A 16,837-nucleotide genomic window follows, 5' to 3' on the forward strand; every position below is an offset into this window, starting at 1 on the left:
AGAGCCTTTTTTTGGGGCGGGGACAATGCTGTAGGGTTATTTATTAGTTGAGAGATTAGTATTTATTTTTTTTGTTCCTGTGGCTCTTCTTGCTGAAATAAAAAGCAAATGCTGCGGCTTTATTAAAAGCCGGAAAGTTGAATAAACTGTGTTTTTATTTATTACTTTTTTTGCTTAATGTAATAATTTGTAAATTATGTTTTAGTCTGATGACAAAGTAGATTGGCATGTAAGGTGTGTGTGGGTGTGTGGGTGTGTGTGTGTGTGGGTGGGTGTGTGTGTGTCATTTTGGTGTTTGTGGATATTTATATTTCCTCGTTATTTTCTGCCTCGTGTTCACTTGTATTGAAGAGGTTTATTTATTTTGTGTTTCAGTGCATTCATAAACTATTCAGACTGTATTATGTTATAGGTTTCATTTAAAATTGATCAGATTAATGGCGACAAATGTTTTTAAGCGTAACAATCCATAATGACAGTGGAAACTCTTTTTTGCGAACGATCAGGGCGTGGCATTGAAACCATTTCAAAAGCTGTGAATGTTCTCAGGAACACAGAGGGAGTGTTTGTTTTTTTACTTTTTCTTTGTAACAGTAGCATTGTTAGCACTGACATGGGAGTTGTCCAACACTGCATACATTTTTTTACAGCCCCATCTTGATGTCTTCTGTGTTTGCGTAGATCTCATACTAAAAAAAATTTAAACAAAATCCAAGATAATACAAAGGCAGTCTGAGTAAACACAAAATACAGTTTTTAAATGATAATGTTATTTATTGAAGTGAAAAAGTTATCCAATACCATCTGGGCCTGTGTGAAAATGTATTTGCCCCCGCATTTACTAATTCCTCAAATCTATGAAAGTGCAGTGATAATGGGGTTCAGCTGGACGAGACACAACCAGACCTGATTACTGCAAACCCTGTTCAATCACATCTACACTTACATAGAACTTTTTCAAAGTTGGAAAGGAAGTTGGTTAAAAGATCTTACTCAGTAACACACTACACCAAAGCTGAAAGAAATTCCAGAAATGATGAGGAAGAAGGTGATTGAAGTACATCAGTCTGGGAAGGGTTACAAAGCTATTTCAGAGGCTCTGGGACTCCAAAGAACCACAGCGAGAGCCGTTATCTCCAAATGGAAAAACTCAGCACAGTAGTGAACCTTCCCAGAAGTGTCCGACCTTCCAAAATTCCTCCAAGAGCACAGCGACGACTCATCCAGGAAGTCCCAAAAGAGCCAAGGACAACATCAAAGGACCTACAGGCCTCTCTTACATCAGTAAAGGTCACTGTTCATGACTCCACTATCAGAAAGACACTGGGGGAAAACGGCTCCATGGAAGAGTGGCGAGGTGAAAACCACTGCTGACCCAGAAGAACATCAAGACTCGTCTGAATTTCACCAAAACACTCCTTGATGATCCTCAAACCTTTTGGGAGAATGTTCTGTGGATTGATGAGGTGAAAGTGGAACTGTTTGGAAGACGGGTCCAGTTACATCTGGTTTAAACCAAACATCGAATTCCACAAAAAGATCATCACACCAGCGTCTGGGCAACTTGCAGTAATTGAGGGAAACATGAATTCTGCTCTCTACCAGAAAATCCCAAAGGAGAATGTCCGGTCTTCAGTCCGTAAGTTGAAACTCAAGCGTGACTGGATTCTGTAGCAAGACAACGATCCAAAGCGTACGAGTAAATCCTAGTCCTAGAAGTAAGGCTTTTTCACTTCTGTAATTGAAACCAGCAACATGAAAAATTTTTCATGTGTTTCTGGGTGGATCAAAGTGAAATGTGTGTGTGTGTGTGTGTGTGTGTGTGTGTGTGTGTGTGTGTTTAATTACACCCCCTGGCCAGGGAAGGGTGTATAAATCGCTAACTGTTGCCGAAATGGTAATGTAGACTTTGTTTCAGCACACACACACACACACACACACTCACACACTCACTCGTAGCTGATGTTTTTCTCTTCTTCACTTCTTTCACAGATCTGCTCTGTGTTTTCAGCACATATTACAGGTAAATGAGTTTTATTTTGTGTTTAATTCATTTGCTCTCTCTCTCTCTCTCTCTCTCTCTCTCTCTCTCTCTCTCTCTCTCTCTGTGTGTGTGTGTGTGTGTGTGTGTGTGTGTGTGGGTCCTCTAGACTTATTTCTCTCGTCATTACAGTGTTTCTTGCTGTAAACTGTGATCAGTACAGATTGAGAGGTTCAGATCTTCGTGTGGTGTAGAAAAGTCCAGAAAGCAGAAATGTCGGAATGCAGTGTCTGTTCAGTGAGATCTCTATCAACACTTTTCTCTCTTTCTCTTCGTTCATTATGAAATCCTCAGTAGTTATTTTTCCGTAATGTTTCTAATGTTAAGGCTTAAATGTGAGCTTAACTGTTTTTAAAGTGGATTATCATTTCTGATGAGAAGGAATCATACTTTTTCAAGTCAGAAGTTTAAATACAGCGGTGATTATTATTAGTCACCACTACACCTCTCCACTGTTAGGAAAGCGTGATGTTTGTGTTAACACTAAAGCTTTTACACATCCTTATTCTTGTTTTGTGAGACTGAAGTGCTGAAGTGTCGTGGTGCAATTCAGAACATTGCATTAGTCTGAAGACAGAAACATGGATGAGACTTGTGCAGGAGGTGTTTTGGGGAAACATAAAACTTGTGTATCCAGGTGGAACTATTTGCTGAAGCAGAATTGCTTCAGGCTTTAGATCTGATAAAGGATAATGGTGCTTGTGAGATATTGTCCCATTGTTGAGGAAGTGAGGCTTTGCGTTGTCTTTTTCCAGAAGACGTGCCTGACTGGAAATACAAGAATCCAGAACCGGTTGAGCTGCATGCTGTGGAATTTATGTCCTCTGATAAAGCCACGTTAACTACCTGGCTCTACCCTCACGGCTCTTACAGGCTCATAAACATGGCCAAGTGGGAATTTAATATTACTCCTGTATTAGGTTGAGCAACATTGGGTGGGAGTGGGAACTTGGCTAAAGAAAAACGGCCAAAACTCTAGAATGTTTAATCATGGACAGACGAGATGCTTTTCAACAAGAAAACAAGTGAGCTAGAGAAAAGAAAAGTAAAGTAAAGAAAGGCAAATCGGATTAAAATAACTTTGTTTTCAGAAGAAGGATGAATTTTACTTGCTAAAGGCTTGAGAATGATATAAAACCATCTTCGACTAACACAGAGACAAAAAATAACCCCTGGAAGAGAAATAGTAAGAAAATAAGAGAAGAGGAATGGGGTTCTGCATACATAGATTCATTTACATTAATATTTAAAGTATATACATATCTATTACAACAACAAAAAAATTCAAAAAGGGCACGCAAAGCGGCAAAAGAAGTTCAAACTTTGAACGTATTGAAAGAACGAGGCACAACCACGGAGGAGGTAGTCCACCAAAAGTCAGTGACCGAGTAAAGAGGAGATTACTCAGAGAACCAACTAAATGGACAATGCTAAAGACGATGCTACCACCACCACACTTCAGTATTATGGACTGTTATGTGTAGATTTCTGGAAACATTGCAGTCAGTTTTTCAGTAAAAAGCTATAACATCAAGATTTTATTACCAATGCACTAAAAAGTGTTTATGAATATAGTGAGGGGAAATAATTATTCATACACTTTTGTTTATGTTATTTAATATAATTCCAGTCCATATATCCACTTCACATTTATACACAACGTATCTTTTAACTTCGTACTAATAAATATAAACAAAACAAAATGCATTCATAAACGTACACAAAGACAACAGAATGGATAGGAGGAAAAATACACACATGAGCAACAGTTGTACTTTGTTGTAACATTAAATGGTCTGCACTTATATAGCGCTTTTATCCAAAATGCTTTACAGTGTGTGTCACACACACACACACACACACACACACACACACACACCAATGGTAGCAGAGCTGCCATGCAAGGCGCTAACTTGCCATCGGGAGCAACTTGGGGTTCAGCGTCTTGGCCAAGGACATTTCAGTATGTGGAGTCATGTGGGGCGGGAATCGAACTGCCAAGCCTATGATTAGTGGACAACCCGCTCTACCACCTGAGCCACAGCCACCCCGTTGGTAATTCAGGGTAATTCGGGGTAACTTTTTACCCCGTTGGTAAAAAGTTGTTGGTAATTCCAGCTCGGAGGTGTCTCGGGTGAGAAGTGATTCATTTTCTGCAGCGCTGTGGTTCAGCTTTGGGTCGTTCCTCTCTGCAAAGCATCTTCACACATCACACAGCAGGGCGAGGATTTCTTTCTTGGCTGAGTATACTTGTAAAAGTATTTAATATTTCCGTAAAAGTTTTTTTTTTTTACAGCCTGGCTCATTAATAAACTTTTTTTAAGAACTTTGACTAGAAGTGCGAGAACATTTAACTTGAGATTTCTCTTGGAATCGCTCCAGAGCTCCGGGGTCATGTGGATGCTCATATGGATTAGAGTAATGTAAAGATGAGCCTGCCTCACTTCCCAAAACGGGAAAAAATGAGTAAACATCATCTTAAGTCCAACTAAGTCTAAATATATGACCTCACTCATGACTGGCTGAGGTAAGTTATTACATCAGAGCAGTTCTCCGTCTGTACTTGTACAGTATGTAAGATTTTAAACAGACTTTTATTCTTTAGCTCATAGTTTCTCAGTCCCAGTGACTCGCGTAATTACAGCAGATCCATAAAAGCCACTCAAGTGCGATGAAGAAACTGTTTTAACAGAGAGAGACCAGTTATAAGACCCTGACTATAGAGAGAGACCAGTTACAGGCCAGTTACCATGCTCTGACTATAGAGAGACCAGTTACAGCCCAGTCACAATGTAAATTATGCATTTTGCAATTACTAATTTACTTAGTTTTAATGTAGCCTTCAAATGTAATTTAACCTTACACCTGACCTCTACTAGGTGCAGCATCTGCCTTTAATTTTTTATTTATTTATTGCTGATCAAAGTGCAGTGGTTTTCACGTGTAGCTAGAAGTAATCTTTCTGATCACATGGTTACTCTGGATGGACTTTCTGTTTCATCATGTACAGCAGTTAAAGACCTTGGAGTGATTATTGACTCCAGCCTATCATTTGATGCTCATGTAGATAATATTACTAGGATAGTCTTCTTTCATCTCAGAAATATTTCTAAAATAAGAAATATATTGTCACTACATGATGCAGAAATATTAGTTCATGCTTTCGTCACCTCTAGACTAGATTACTGTAATGCCTTACTGTCTGGATGTTCAAGTAGGAATATAAACAAACTCCAGTTAGTCCCGAATGCAGCTGCTAGAGTCCTAACTAGAACTAGAAGATACGACCATATCACCCCAATATTATCAGTACTGCATTGGCTCCCAGTAAAATCTCGCATTAACTATAAAATACTTTTATTAACCTATAAAGCACTAAACGGTCTCGCGCCACAATATCTAAGCGACCTTTTGGTTTTCTATGATCCGCCACGCCTACTTAGATCAAAAGATGCAGGCTATTTGACGGTACCTCGAATAGTGAAGGCTACAGCAGGGGGAAGAGCTTTCTCTTATAGAGCCCCACAGTTATGGAACAGTCTTCCTATTAGTGTTCGGGACTCAGACACAGTCTCAGTGTTTAAGTCTAGGCTTAAAACGTATTTGTTTACTCAAGCCTACCCTGACTAGATTCTGTTCTACTACTTCACAGTCATAATAATCTTTTTTCTCCCTCTCTCCTTTCGCCGAGCCCCACACGAATTTATGGAGATACTAGACATCCAGATCCTTTCTGACTCTGGATGGAGCTCAAATCTTCTCTAATTCCAGACTGCTGGGACTACGGCTGCTCCTAAGGCCATACAGACTTCATATAAATCTATAGTGAACTTTTTCACACTATCTGTTGTTACCCAGATGAGGATGGGTTCCCTTCTGAGTCGGGTTCCTCTCAAGGTTTCTTCCTCTTAAAACATCTTAGGGAGTTTTTCCTTGCCACCGTCGCCACTCAGTGGCTTGCTCAGTTGGGATAAATTCACACCTTTAATATCTGTATACCGTGTTGATATTTCTGTAAAGCTGCTTTGAGACAATGTCTATTGTAAAAAGCGCTACACAAATAAAATTGAATTGAATTGAATTGAACAAGAAGTTCAGATTATAACCAGAAACATGAAAGAGATGATGGTTGGATGACGTGGGATTTTTAACTTCCTGAAGTCATTACTGACGTGATTTATTGCTTGATTTATTGAGCCATTAATACAAAAGAAAAGCTGAATGCTAAATCAATCCCTACATGCATTTCTCACATCACGCTATCTTCTGGCTACCATGGAGCCATTTGGGACTCATTTATGAAAGACAGGGAGCCATGGTGGAATTTTCTGCTTGGATGGCATTTGCAGTACATTTAGATGAGCAGCAGGGGGCAGTATGACTTTGAGTAGACCATAATCTCTGCTCTCCAGAGAGGAGTCCAGACAGGTGTGTGATTTGAAGAGCCCAGGGATTCGGTGCTCCTTAAATTGTGCTGTGCAGAGATCACAATCATTATTTAAAACATGTTTAGTTCAAATGAATTAAATAAATATGCCTATGATCATAAATAATGAAACAAGTAAATGCATCAATAAATATAAGTTACAACATGTTAAATCATTTAACTAATAAATAACACAGAATTTATTATAATAAAACATTATAGGCCTATTATAAAATATTTTTCATTTCATAATGCCATATTTTTTCATGTCATTTTTTTTTTCTATTTTCATCAAACAGACCTTGATTATGTGGAATGTCATGAACATACTTTTAAAAGCCTTGAAATAAAATTACAAAAAAATTTGGGATTTAAATTCCATAACAGGTTTATCCATGAAACGAGTAAATTAAACCAACTTTACATAATCAAATGGATGATGATGATGATGATGATGACGATGACGATGGCATTAGACTCACAGAAATAGATTTCAAATGTTGCTGTGATGTACCTTTAATTAGATTTTAAAGTAAGGCTAAAAAGGCAGATCAGCGGTCCTTAAAGTATTTTAAATTATTTTAAAGCTGTACCATATTTCTGTTTGCAGGTTAAATATACTAAAGCTATGAAACCACTTCTAAAAATAATAAATTCTTCCCTTAGCAGTAACTATGCACCTAAATCATTTAACCTAGCAGTTATCAAAACCTTGATTCAAAAATCTGACCTCGACCCCTGTCAACTTTCCAGCTATAGACAAATATGAAATCTCCTCTTTATGTCCAAGATCTTAGAAAACATTGTACACTTACATAGGAAAGTGTATACTTACAAAAATAGAAGTGTATACTTCTTTGCATACTTCCTGTCACGTATCGTGACGGAGCGGAGATAGGACGGATGCAAGTGCAGTATGAACAGTGTTTATTTTAAAAGAGAGACAGGCAGACAAATCCAAAAACGTAATCCAAAACAGGCACAGGTCAGGCGATCGGCAAACAGGCATACACAGGGTTAAACATGAATCAATGTCGTGCTCACGGAAAACAGGGTCGATTAACAAAACGAGAAACATCAACTATGACGAGGAACTGGGAGCGGATAATCCAGCGTGAACTAACTCTAAACATGGAACGTGACTATGACTACTAAACGAACTAATCTAACTCTACGACAATCTTTCACGTTGTGTGCTGGGAGGCACGCGGTATATAAGTGGACATGATCAGCGTCTAAACTGCTAGCAGCTGAGGGCAATACAGACACACGTGAAATCCCAGCCAATGACAGAACAGGGAGGAGACATGACAGAAACATAAACAAAACGCACGTGTCCAGATGTCACTACTGTCAACAATGGAAACGCAGGTGCTCGCACATTCGCGCTTAGAGCACGCTGCTTCAAGGAGGAATCATGACAGAACCCCCCCCCAAAGGCCCCTCTCCCGGAGTGCCATGAGTCGTCCCATTTCATTGGCGGCCCTGGTCCCCTGGGCTGAATGTCCCAAGCAGAGCCAGGAAACCGCACGGTGTTCTTGGCGGCACAGGGAAGTGGAGCGACGTCCCTGGCTGAACAGGGAGGCAGAGTAACGACCACAGCTGGGCAGACAGGCTGAGCGACGTCCTCGGCGGAGCAGGACTGCGGAGCGACGTCCCTGGCTGAACAGGGAGGCAGAGTAATGACCACAGCCGGGCAGACAGGCTGAGTGAAGTCCTCGGCAGAGCATGAAAGCAGAGCGATGTCCTTGGCGGAGCAGGAAAGCAGAGCGACGTCCTCGGCTGAACAGGGAAACAGAGCGCTGTACTCAGCAGAACAGGGAAGCAGGGCGACGTCCTCGTCGGAGCATGAAAGCGGAGCGACGTCCCTGGCTGAACAGGTAGGCAGAGCGATGACCACAGCCAGGCAGACAGGCTGGGCGAAGTCCTTCGGCGGAGCATGAAGGCAGAGCGACGTCCTCGGCGGAGCTGGACAGCAGAGCGACGTCCTCGGCTGAACAGGGAAACAGAGCGCTGTACTCAGCAGAGCAGGGAAGCAGGGCGATGTCCTCGTCAGGGCATGAAAGCGGAGCGACGTCCCCGGCTGAACGGGAAGGCAGAGTGACGTCCTCGGCTGAACAGGAAGGCAGAGCGACGTCCTCGGCTGAGCAGGAAGGCAGAGCGACGTACTCAGCGGAGCCTGCAAGCTGAACTTGGCTGGTCATGTCAGCAGACATGGACGTGAGCAGAGCTTGGTTGTCTGTGTCAGCAGACTCGGGCGTGAGCAGAACTTGGCTGTGCGTGTCAGCTGACTCGGGCTTTAGCAGAACTTGGGTGGTCGTGTCGGTAGTCTTGGGCGTGGGCTGAACTTGGGCGACCGGGTCAGTAGACTTGGGTGTGGACTGAACCTGGGCGACCGGGTCGGTAGACTTGGGTGTGGGCTGAACTTGGGTGACCGGGTCGGTAGACTTGGGCGTGGGCTGAACTTGGGTGACCGGGTCAGTAGACTTGGGCATGGGCTGAACTTGGGCGACCGGGTCGGTAGAATCGGGCTTGAGCAGAACGTGGTCGGCCGTGTCGTTAGACTTGGGCGTGAGCAGAACTTGGTCGGCCGTATCAGTAGACTTGGGCTTGAGCAGAACTTGGCTAGCCGTATCAGTAAACTTGGGTGTGAGCAGAACGTGGTCGGCCATGTCAGTAGACTTGGGCGTAAGCAGAACTTGGTTGTTAGGCTTAGATATTAGCGGAACTTGAGACTTGACTTGGACTTCAGAGACTGGAGACTTGACTTGGACTTCAGAGACTAGAGACTTGACTTGGACTTGGACCTCAGGGACTTGAGACTTGACTTGGATTTCAGAGACTTGAGACTTGACTTGGACCTCAGGGACTTGAGACTTGACTTGGACTTGGACCTCAGGGACTTGAGACTTGACTTGGATTTCAGAGACTTGAGACTTGACTTGGACTTCAGAGACTGGAGACTTGACTTGGACTTCAGAGACTAGAGACTTGACTTGGACTTGGACCTCAGGGACTTGAGACTTGACTTGGATTTCAGAGACTTGAGTCTTGACTTGGACTTGGACCTCAGGGACTTGAGACTTGACTTGGATTTCAGAGACTTGAGACTTGACTTGGACTTCAGTGACTGGAGACTTGACTTGGACTTCAGAGACTAGAGACTTGACTTGGACTTGGACCTAAGGTTTGAGCTCTGGTGCTGGAGCCTCCCTGTTGACCTCTATCTGGAGCTCGGCAGGTGAGCCCACCTCGTGGGTCTCAGGTTCGAGCTTGGAGGTCGCCAGGTTAACCTCCGGCTGGGGCTCTGATGCTGGAGATTCCCTGTTGACCTCTAGCTGGAGCTCGGCAGGTGAGCCCACCTCGTGGGTCTCAGGTTCGAGCTCAGAGGTCGCCAGGTTAACCTCCGGCTGGGGCTCTGCATGAGTTTGCCTGTAGTAGTGGGTAAACGGCAGGGCAGATTTGCCTGCCAGACTTACCCCCCTGAAAAGTTGTTCTAGCTCGACCCTCGCCTCCGGACTCCCGAACCGCATCATGAACTCCCCCACAAACTGTTCTACACTGTCCAGGTTCCTACAGTGCTTATCCAGTTGGAGCTGCACCCACTGACGGGCCGGTCCAAAGAACCGGGACCACATGAATCGGAGCCATTGCTTCTCCTCTGGCTTAGGGTCTAACAGGCTGGAGAAATAGAATTGACAGTCTACCAGAAAATATTCTGGAGCACGGAAAATCCGTCAAATGGATCAGGAAGCTCCATAAATGTCCATTGTGGGAATTGGACTGAGTCCATAGCGGGGACGGTTGGTGTCGACTTCCGGGTTCTGCGTTTTCTCCATTCTCCTGCTGCATCCATGTTTTGGCAGAAGATTCTGTCACGTATCGTGACTGAGCGGAGATAGGACGGATGCAAGTGCAGTATGAACAGTGTTTATTTTAAAAGAGAGACAGGCAGACAAATCCAAAAACGTAATCCAAAACAGGCACAGGTCAGGCGATCGGCAAACAGGCATACACAGGGTTAAACATGAATCAACGTCGTGGTCATGGAAAACAGGGTCGATTAACAAAACGAGAAACATCAACTATGACGAGGAACTGGGAGCGGATAATCCAGCGTGAACTAACTCTAAACATGGAACATAATCTTCCGCGTTGTGTGCTGGGAGGCGCGCGGTATATAAGTGGACATGATCAGCGTCTAAACTGCTAGCAGCTGAGGTCAATACAGACACACGTGAAATCCCAGCCAATGACAGAACAGGGAGGAGACATGACAGAAACATTGGAACTGTCAACAATGGAAAAGCAGGAGCTCGCGCATTCGCGCTTAGAGCACGCTGCTTCAAGGGGGAATCATGACACTTACATAGGAACAACATTCCTGAAATGTACCAGTCAGTATTTAGGCCTCACCATAGCACAGAGACAGCGCTGGTTAAAGTAGTAAATGACCTACTACTGACCTCTGATCAGGGTTGTGTCTCCTTGCCTGTGTTACTTGACCTTAGTGCAGCTTTTGATACTATGGATCATATTATTCTCCTTGATAGATTAGAAAATGTTGTTGGCATTAAGGGAATGGCTATTGGTTGGCTGTGTCAACAGACTCAGGCGTGAGCAGAACATGCTTGTCTGTGTCAGCAGACTCGGGCATGAGAAGATCTTGGTTGGTCGTGATGTCGGCTTCAGGCGTGAGTAGAACCTGGTTGGTCATGACGTCGGCTTCAGACATGAGCAGATCCTGGTTGGTCATGACGTTGGCTTCAGACGTGATCATAACTTGGTTGTCCGTGTCAGTGACCTTGGACTGGAACTTGGTGTGGGTGGTCGGCTCGTCGATCTCAGACTGGAACTTGGTACGGAAGGTCACATCGTCGATCTCAGACTGGAACTTGACGTGGGAGGTCACCTTGTTGACCTTTAGCTGAACTTGCCATGGAAGGTCACATCGTCGATCTCAGATTGGAACCGGTCTTGGGAGGCTGTCTCTTCACCTTTTTTTTTCGACCCCTTTCTACGTCTAGGGGTCAGAATGAACATGGGCACAGAGGGAGAGTAATGTGACCGAAACATTCATCATTCTCAAGTATATGAAACCATGAGTGAAATTTCCAACAGAACGTGCATAGCTTGTGGAGAACTGTCTTATTTCAGATGAATCCAAACTGCACTTGCATGGATCTGATAGTCGAGTGTTTGTGTAGAGAAAGCCAGGAGAAGAATCCCAGCCAAACTACACTGAGGGTACGATAAAGCACTGAACTGCCTGGGGTTGTTTTTCCTACAGTGGTGTTGGTGAACTTGTGTTTATTGTTGGTATCATGAACTCAGAAGTGTACAAAGGCATTTTAGATGCCTATAATACCACATATAATGTAATAGAACACTTTTAGGAGACTAAAATCACTTGAAGACATGCAGAATCGACAACACTACATTCATAAGGGTTCTTCGCTTGTTCCTCTGGAGGAACCCTTAAAAGATGTCAAGCTCAATATTAGGAAAAGTTTTTGAGTTGAGTTCTGAGCATCACTGTCAGATAAAAGCGAACGTAGATGTGGATCAACTCCAGATGTCCTTCTTAACGAGGTTAACGAGGTCAACCAGGACAATCAAGTTAATCCGACACTCTGACATTAATGTCCTGTTGAGTTGTTGGGTTGTCATGGTGACTGTGAAAAATCGCATACGTTTCACACGTGATTGTGTGTATGTAAACCATTTGTGATCATATGGGAAAAAGGATTATTCGCGTGAGAAAATCACGTGTTAAGATTAACATGAAAAATCGTGCGTGAAAAATAAAAACACATTTGTTAAAGCCTGGTGGTTTATTTCTATTTATTCATTCATGCATATTCATTTCTGTTTATCTTTATTTACTGTTTATTAATTAGTTTATATTAATCACCTGAGTTGCTTTGACCGCATTAAAACTTTGAGACAACATTTTCCAGTTTTCAAACAAACAAACATACACACACACACACACACACATACACACACACACACACACACACACACACACACACACACACACACACACACGTGCAGTAGGGAGTGAACTGGTAAAGAATTAAGAAAGAGATGGGAAGATCATTTCGTTAAATTGTAATTAACATTTTTCATGTTGTAATAAACCTCTCTCTCTATATATAATTTTAAAGAGGTTTAACCAGATGTATGGAGAACAGAGGGTACATCACACCACATTTTATTTCTCCTCTCACCTCTTATCTCTCCATTATCCTCCACTCCAGGTGAGTTTATCATTCCTGCCTTCAGTCAATGGGATGAGAACATGCTGTGGAATGGTTCAGATAGGCGGGGCCAATGCCAAACAAAGAGAAACCCCCAGCATTCATCACAATATCTAGCCACGCCCACTCAATTACAATATTGGAAATACTGATTACCAGTTAAAGCTTGCTATGAGCTGGTCTCACTGCTCAGTCTCTCTCTCACACACACTCACACACACTCTCAGGACTTACTACGACAAAATGGACCAGCTACTTCAATTCAGCACACACTTTTCAGCAGTGTTTAAGCACTTCGAAAATATTCGGTAAATCTAAATTTTGTTGTTGTTGTTGTTTTTTAAAACCGTTTATGCATTTCCTCTGTAGTCGTGTTACCAAGTAAAGATGAAGAAGATCAAGATTGTTTTTTTTCTGTCTCTCTCAGGTGTCCTCAGGTGAACATGGAGAACGTCAGCTGGCTGTACAGTAAGTAGACAAATTCTTCTGATTTTTTACTTTTTTTCAAGTTCCTGCGACTAAAAACAAAAAAGGTTATTTAAATACTCACACTGCCAACTGTTTCTGTTTATCATGTGGAGCCGATGTGGGAGCTTCTCATTATGAAGAAGTCTGATAAATGATTCCTACAAAAGTCTCAAGGAATCTATGATCTTTTATTTCCCACATTTAATTAATGCATTAATTTGACATCATAACTCAGAACACGCGCCTGCTCATGAACGGACTCTGTGTTTATCGTAAAAAATAAATACCCATCATGTCTGAGTGATGAGACAAGCTATAATATAAACCATAACGTTAGCAAGCTTTATAATTCTTTCCTCTGCAATTAAAATTAAAATACAGTGATAAAAGTTTAATAAACATCCCCTAAAGGCACATGAGCATATTAGCTAAATCTAACACATGCCAGATGCTAACGCCCAACACAGCATGTTAGCAATGTGGCTAGGATAATTTCATGGCATCCAGCATAGCAATGAATGTCACACATCTCTGTAGTGATCAGTGTTAAATTTGAACACTGATTGTTAATGTATTCAGGAATCTCGACTGATTTTTCCAACAACAGCTCGATTGATTCACGTTTGTAATTGTTGCTTGTGTTGTTTTAAGGTACCTGGGGCAGGAGACGAGCTCTGGACTCCATGGCTCTGCTCATTATGATCTCTCTGTGTTTGCTCCTGATCCTGTATATCACCACGCCAGAAAAATATAACAAAATCACATCACAGAAGATGGTTAGTCAGGCACAGCCTCTGGTGATGGCGACTCCTAGGTGTGAACAAAACTTGTCATTCGCTAACATTAAGGAATTTTCTACCTTTCCAACTCGTATGCAGGACTTCCTGTATTACCGCCACTGCAGGTATTTCCCGATGTTGCTCACCGTTCCTAACAAGTGCACCATTCCAAAGAGGTCAGGAGAACCCTTTTTACTGCTGACCATCAAAAGTTCACCGGAGAACTACGAACGGCGTTCGGTCTTGCGCAAAACGTGGGCGGCGGAGAGGCTACAGAACGGGATGTGGATCCGCACCGTGTTCCTGACCGGCACCACCGGGACAGGCTTCAAGAAGCAGAGGTTAAACAAACTCCTGAAGCTGGAGAACACGAGGTACCAGGACATCCTGCAGTGGGACTTCACGGATTCCTTCTACAACCTCACGCTCAAGCAGGTCCTGTTCCTGGACTGGATGCAGAACTGGTGTCCCACTGCGGATTTCCTCTTTAACGGAGACGACGACGTTTTCGCCAACACGGACAACATGGTGGAGTTCCTCAAAGAGCAGAGCGATAACAACGGAAGCAAACACCTGTACATCGGCCAGCTGGTCCTGACCAGCCCACCTGTTCGGAACAAAAACAGTAAATATTTCATCCCGGAACTGATCGAGAAAGCCAACGTGTACGCTCCGTACTGCAGCGGAGGCGGCTACCTGTACTCCCGCTTCACTGCCAGGACCATTCTCCAAATGTCCCAGTCCATCACCCTGATGCCCATTGACGACGTTTACATGGGCATGTGTCTGCAACGAGCCGGACTCCGACCCATGAACCACCGTGGAGTCTGGGCCGACGGCCTCATTATTCCTTCTGACAAACTGGACATTTATGATCCCTGCTATTACCGTGAGATTATCCTCGGCCACAAATTCTTACCTCATCAGATTTTCCTTCTGTGGGATGAAATACATCGGAAAGATTTGAACTGCTCAAAGAAAGAAGTTAATCTGTAACACTTTATTTATTGTACATTTTGATATGCTGAGAGAGTTTCTTCTGAGCAGCACCGGTTGTTCAGGTTTGTGCATCACTGAAATAATATGAAGAGCTGGAATCTTTAAATGGTAATATACAGCATGAAGAATTTCACTTGTCCTGATTTCCTTTTGTTTCCTCGCTGTACGTTGTCGGGTAACTGCCCCCTCGGACTGTATAACTTTGTATTATTATACCGTCTTATGTTATGGTTATTATACTGTCTTAGGTTATGGAATATTTACGTTTACTGCAGCCGTGGGGAAAAGTTTTATAAAGGATTATTAACCTAATGTGATCTTCATCTGAGTTATAATAATAAATAAATACTCATTTATTTGCCAGAAAGAAGCATTAGTCTTATTTAACAAACAACACATTCAACATTTTGAGTATTTTGAGTTAAGGAGAATAAAGTCACTGTAGCCAGGTGATAAACGACTGTCTGGATTCTGGATCCGTCTCGATGAATAAATCAGATCAAATATAGCTGTCACGCAATTCAAAAAGATGCATACAGTGGAATAAATACTGTATAATGCCTGCAGGACCGGGGCTGAAGGAACAGAGCAACGCGTTTGTTTGTTTCTTTGTTTGTTTTTGACACCACGGCGTTGCTGAGTTCTGGATTGAGATTGGTCAGAAGGTGTTGATTAATTCTCTATAACAGCAGCTCTGACAGTAGCGCAGCTGCAAATCACAGGTTTATTTATAATTAATGCGTTCGTTTTAATACGTTATCGTTTCTATAGTAACACCTCATTCACAAGGACGTGTACGGCAGACGCTCCACTGATAATAAATTGATTCATGTTTATTATGTTTATGAAGCCTTAATGGAAGGAGTCAGGACAGAGGAGTTTACGCCTGTTTGAGGTTTCTCAGCAACACAACATTTTTATTTATTTATTTTTGACTTATTAACTTGAAGAGGGAGAATAGAGAGAGGGAACAACTTTTTATAGCTGCTATAACGTAAGTGACAACAGGAACTATCTCGTTTCATTCCTATCTGAACCTTTATAAATGGATAAAAAGTATGATATGTTGTTTAATAAATAAAAAATTGTACAGTTGCAATCAAAATTATTCAACCCCCATTGCAAATCTGTTTTTTTTCAAAATTTACAGACTTTCAGCTGTTTGCAATGAACACATCAAACAAAAGCAGTTGAAATAGTTCGACAAAACGAATGCTTCAAGTGTTTCCCCAAATTCAACTGAAAATGCAATTTATAATAATTTCTCCAGTCTCTACAATGAGCTAAATGCTAATTCGGTGATAATCCTCGGTATAATGAGTTATTTATTAGTCAAACCTATTAGCTTAGAATATATGTCATGAAGGCAGATTGGCGTGTCTAAAGTGTCCGTAGTGTATGAATGGGTGTGTGAGTGTGTATGTGATTGTGCCCTGCGATGGACTGGCACCCTGTCCAGGGTGTACCCCGCCTTGTGCCCCATGCTCCCATGTTCCCCCGCGACCCTGAAGAAGGAGTAAGCGTAGAAGATGGATGGATGGATGGATGGATGGATATATGTCATGAAACCAGAGAAGGTACTCTGAACTACAGTTCCCAGCAGCCACTGCATCACAGTCACATGACCACCGGCACCTGAATCACGTTCCTGGTAATTGAGCACTCGTGTATATAACCACAGTTTGCACTGCACTCTTCGTCTCATGTTACTCTTTCTTTACCTTTGTCTCTGTAGTGCTGTTTTGTTCTTTAGTTTATGTGTAATCTTTGCCACAATGTTTTGCCTCATAGTCATAGTGTCTTTGTATTTTGTATGGTTATTTATCAAACTTTTTAATTCTGCACTTGCATCTGTCTCAAC

General features: G+C 42.5%; 1 protein-coding gene across 3 annotated transcripts; it reads left to right on the top strand.

Moving 5' to 3' along the window:
* The first annotated feature begins 1,312 nt into the window (after positions 1-1,312).
* On the top strand, positions 1,313-16,073 carry LOC128608235 (N-acetyllactosaminide beta-1,3-N-acetylglucosaminyltransferase 3). 3 transcript variants are annotated; one of them, XM_053625827.1, is made up of 4 exons: positions 12,911-13,038; positions 13,158-13,198; positions 13,850-13,974; positions 14,077-16,073. In XM_053625827.1, the coding sequence occupies exons 1-4, from the start codon at positions 12,974-12,976 to the stop codon at positions 14,971-14,973; spliced, it is 1,128 nt and encodes a 375-aa protein (XP_053481802.1). In that variant the 5' UTR covers positions 12,911-12,973; the 3' UTR covers positions 14,974-16,073. The 3 variants fall into 3 exon arrangements, with proteins under 3 accessions (XP_053481801.1, XP_053481802.1, XP_053481800.1); XM_053625826.1 differs by lacking the exon at positions 12,911-13,038 and adding an exon at positions 1,313-2,023 and having other exon boundaries at positions 13,850-16,071; XM_053625825.1 differs by having other exon boundaries at positions 13,850-16,072.
* Positions 16,074-16,837: the final 764 nt, after the last annotated feature.

This window comes from Ictalurus furcatus, chromosome 5, assembly GCF_023375685.1.
Source record: "Ictalurus furcatus strain D&B chromosome 5, Billie_1.0, whole genome shotgun sequence".
Classification (NCBI taxonomy): Eukaryota; Metazoa; Chordata; class Actinopteri; order Siluriformes; family Ictaluridae; genus Ictalurus; species Ictalurus furcatus.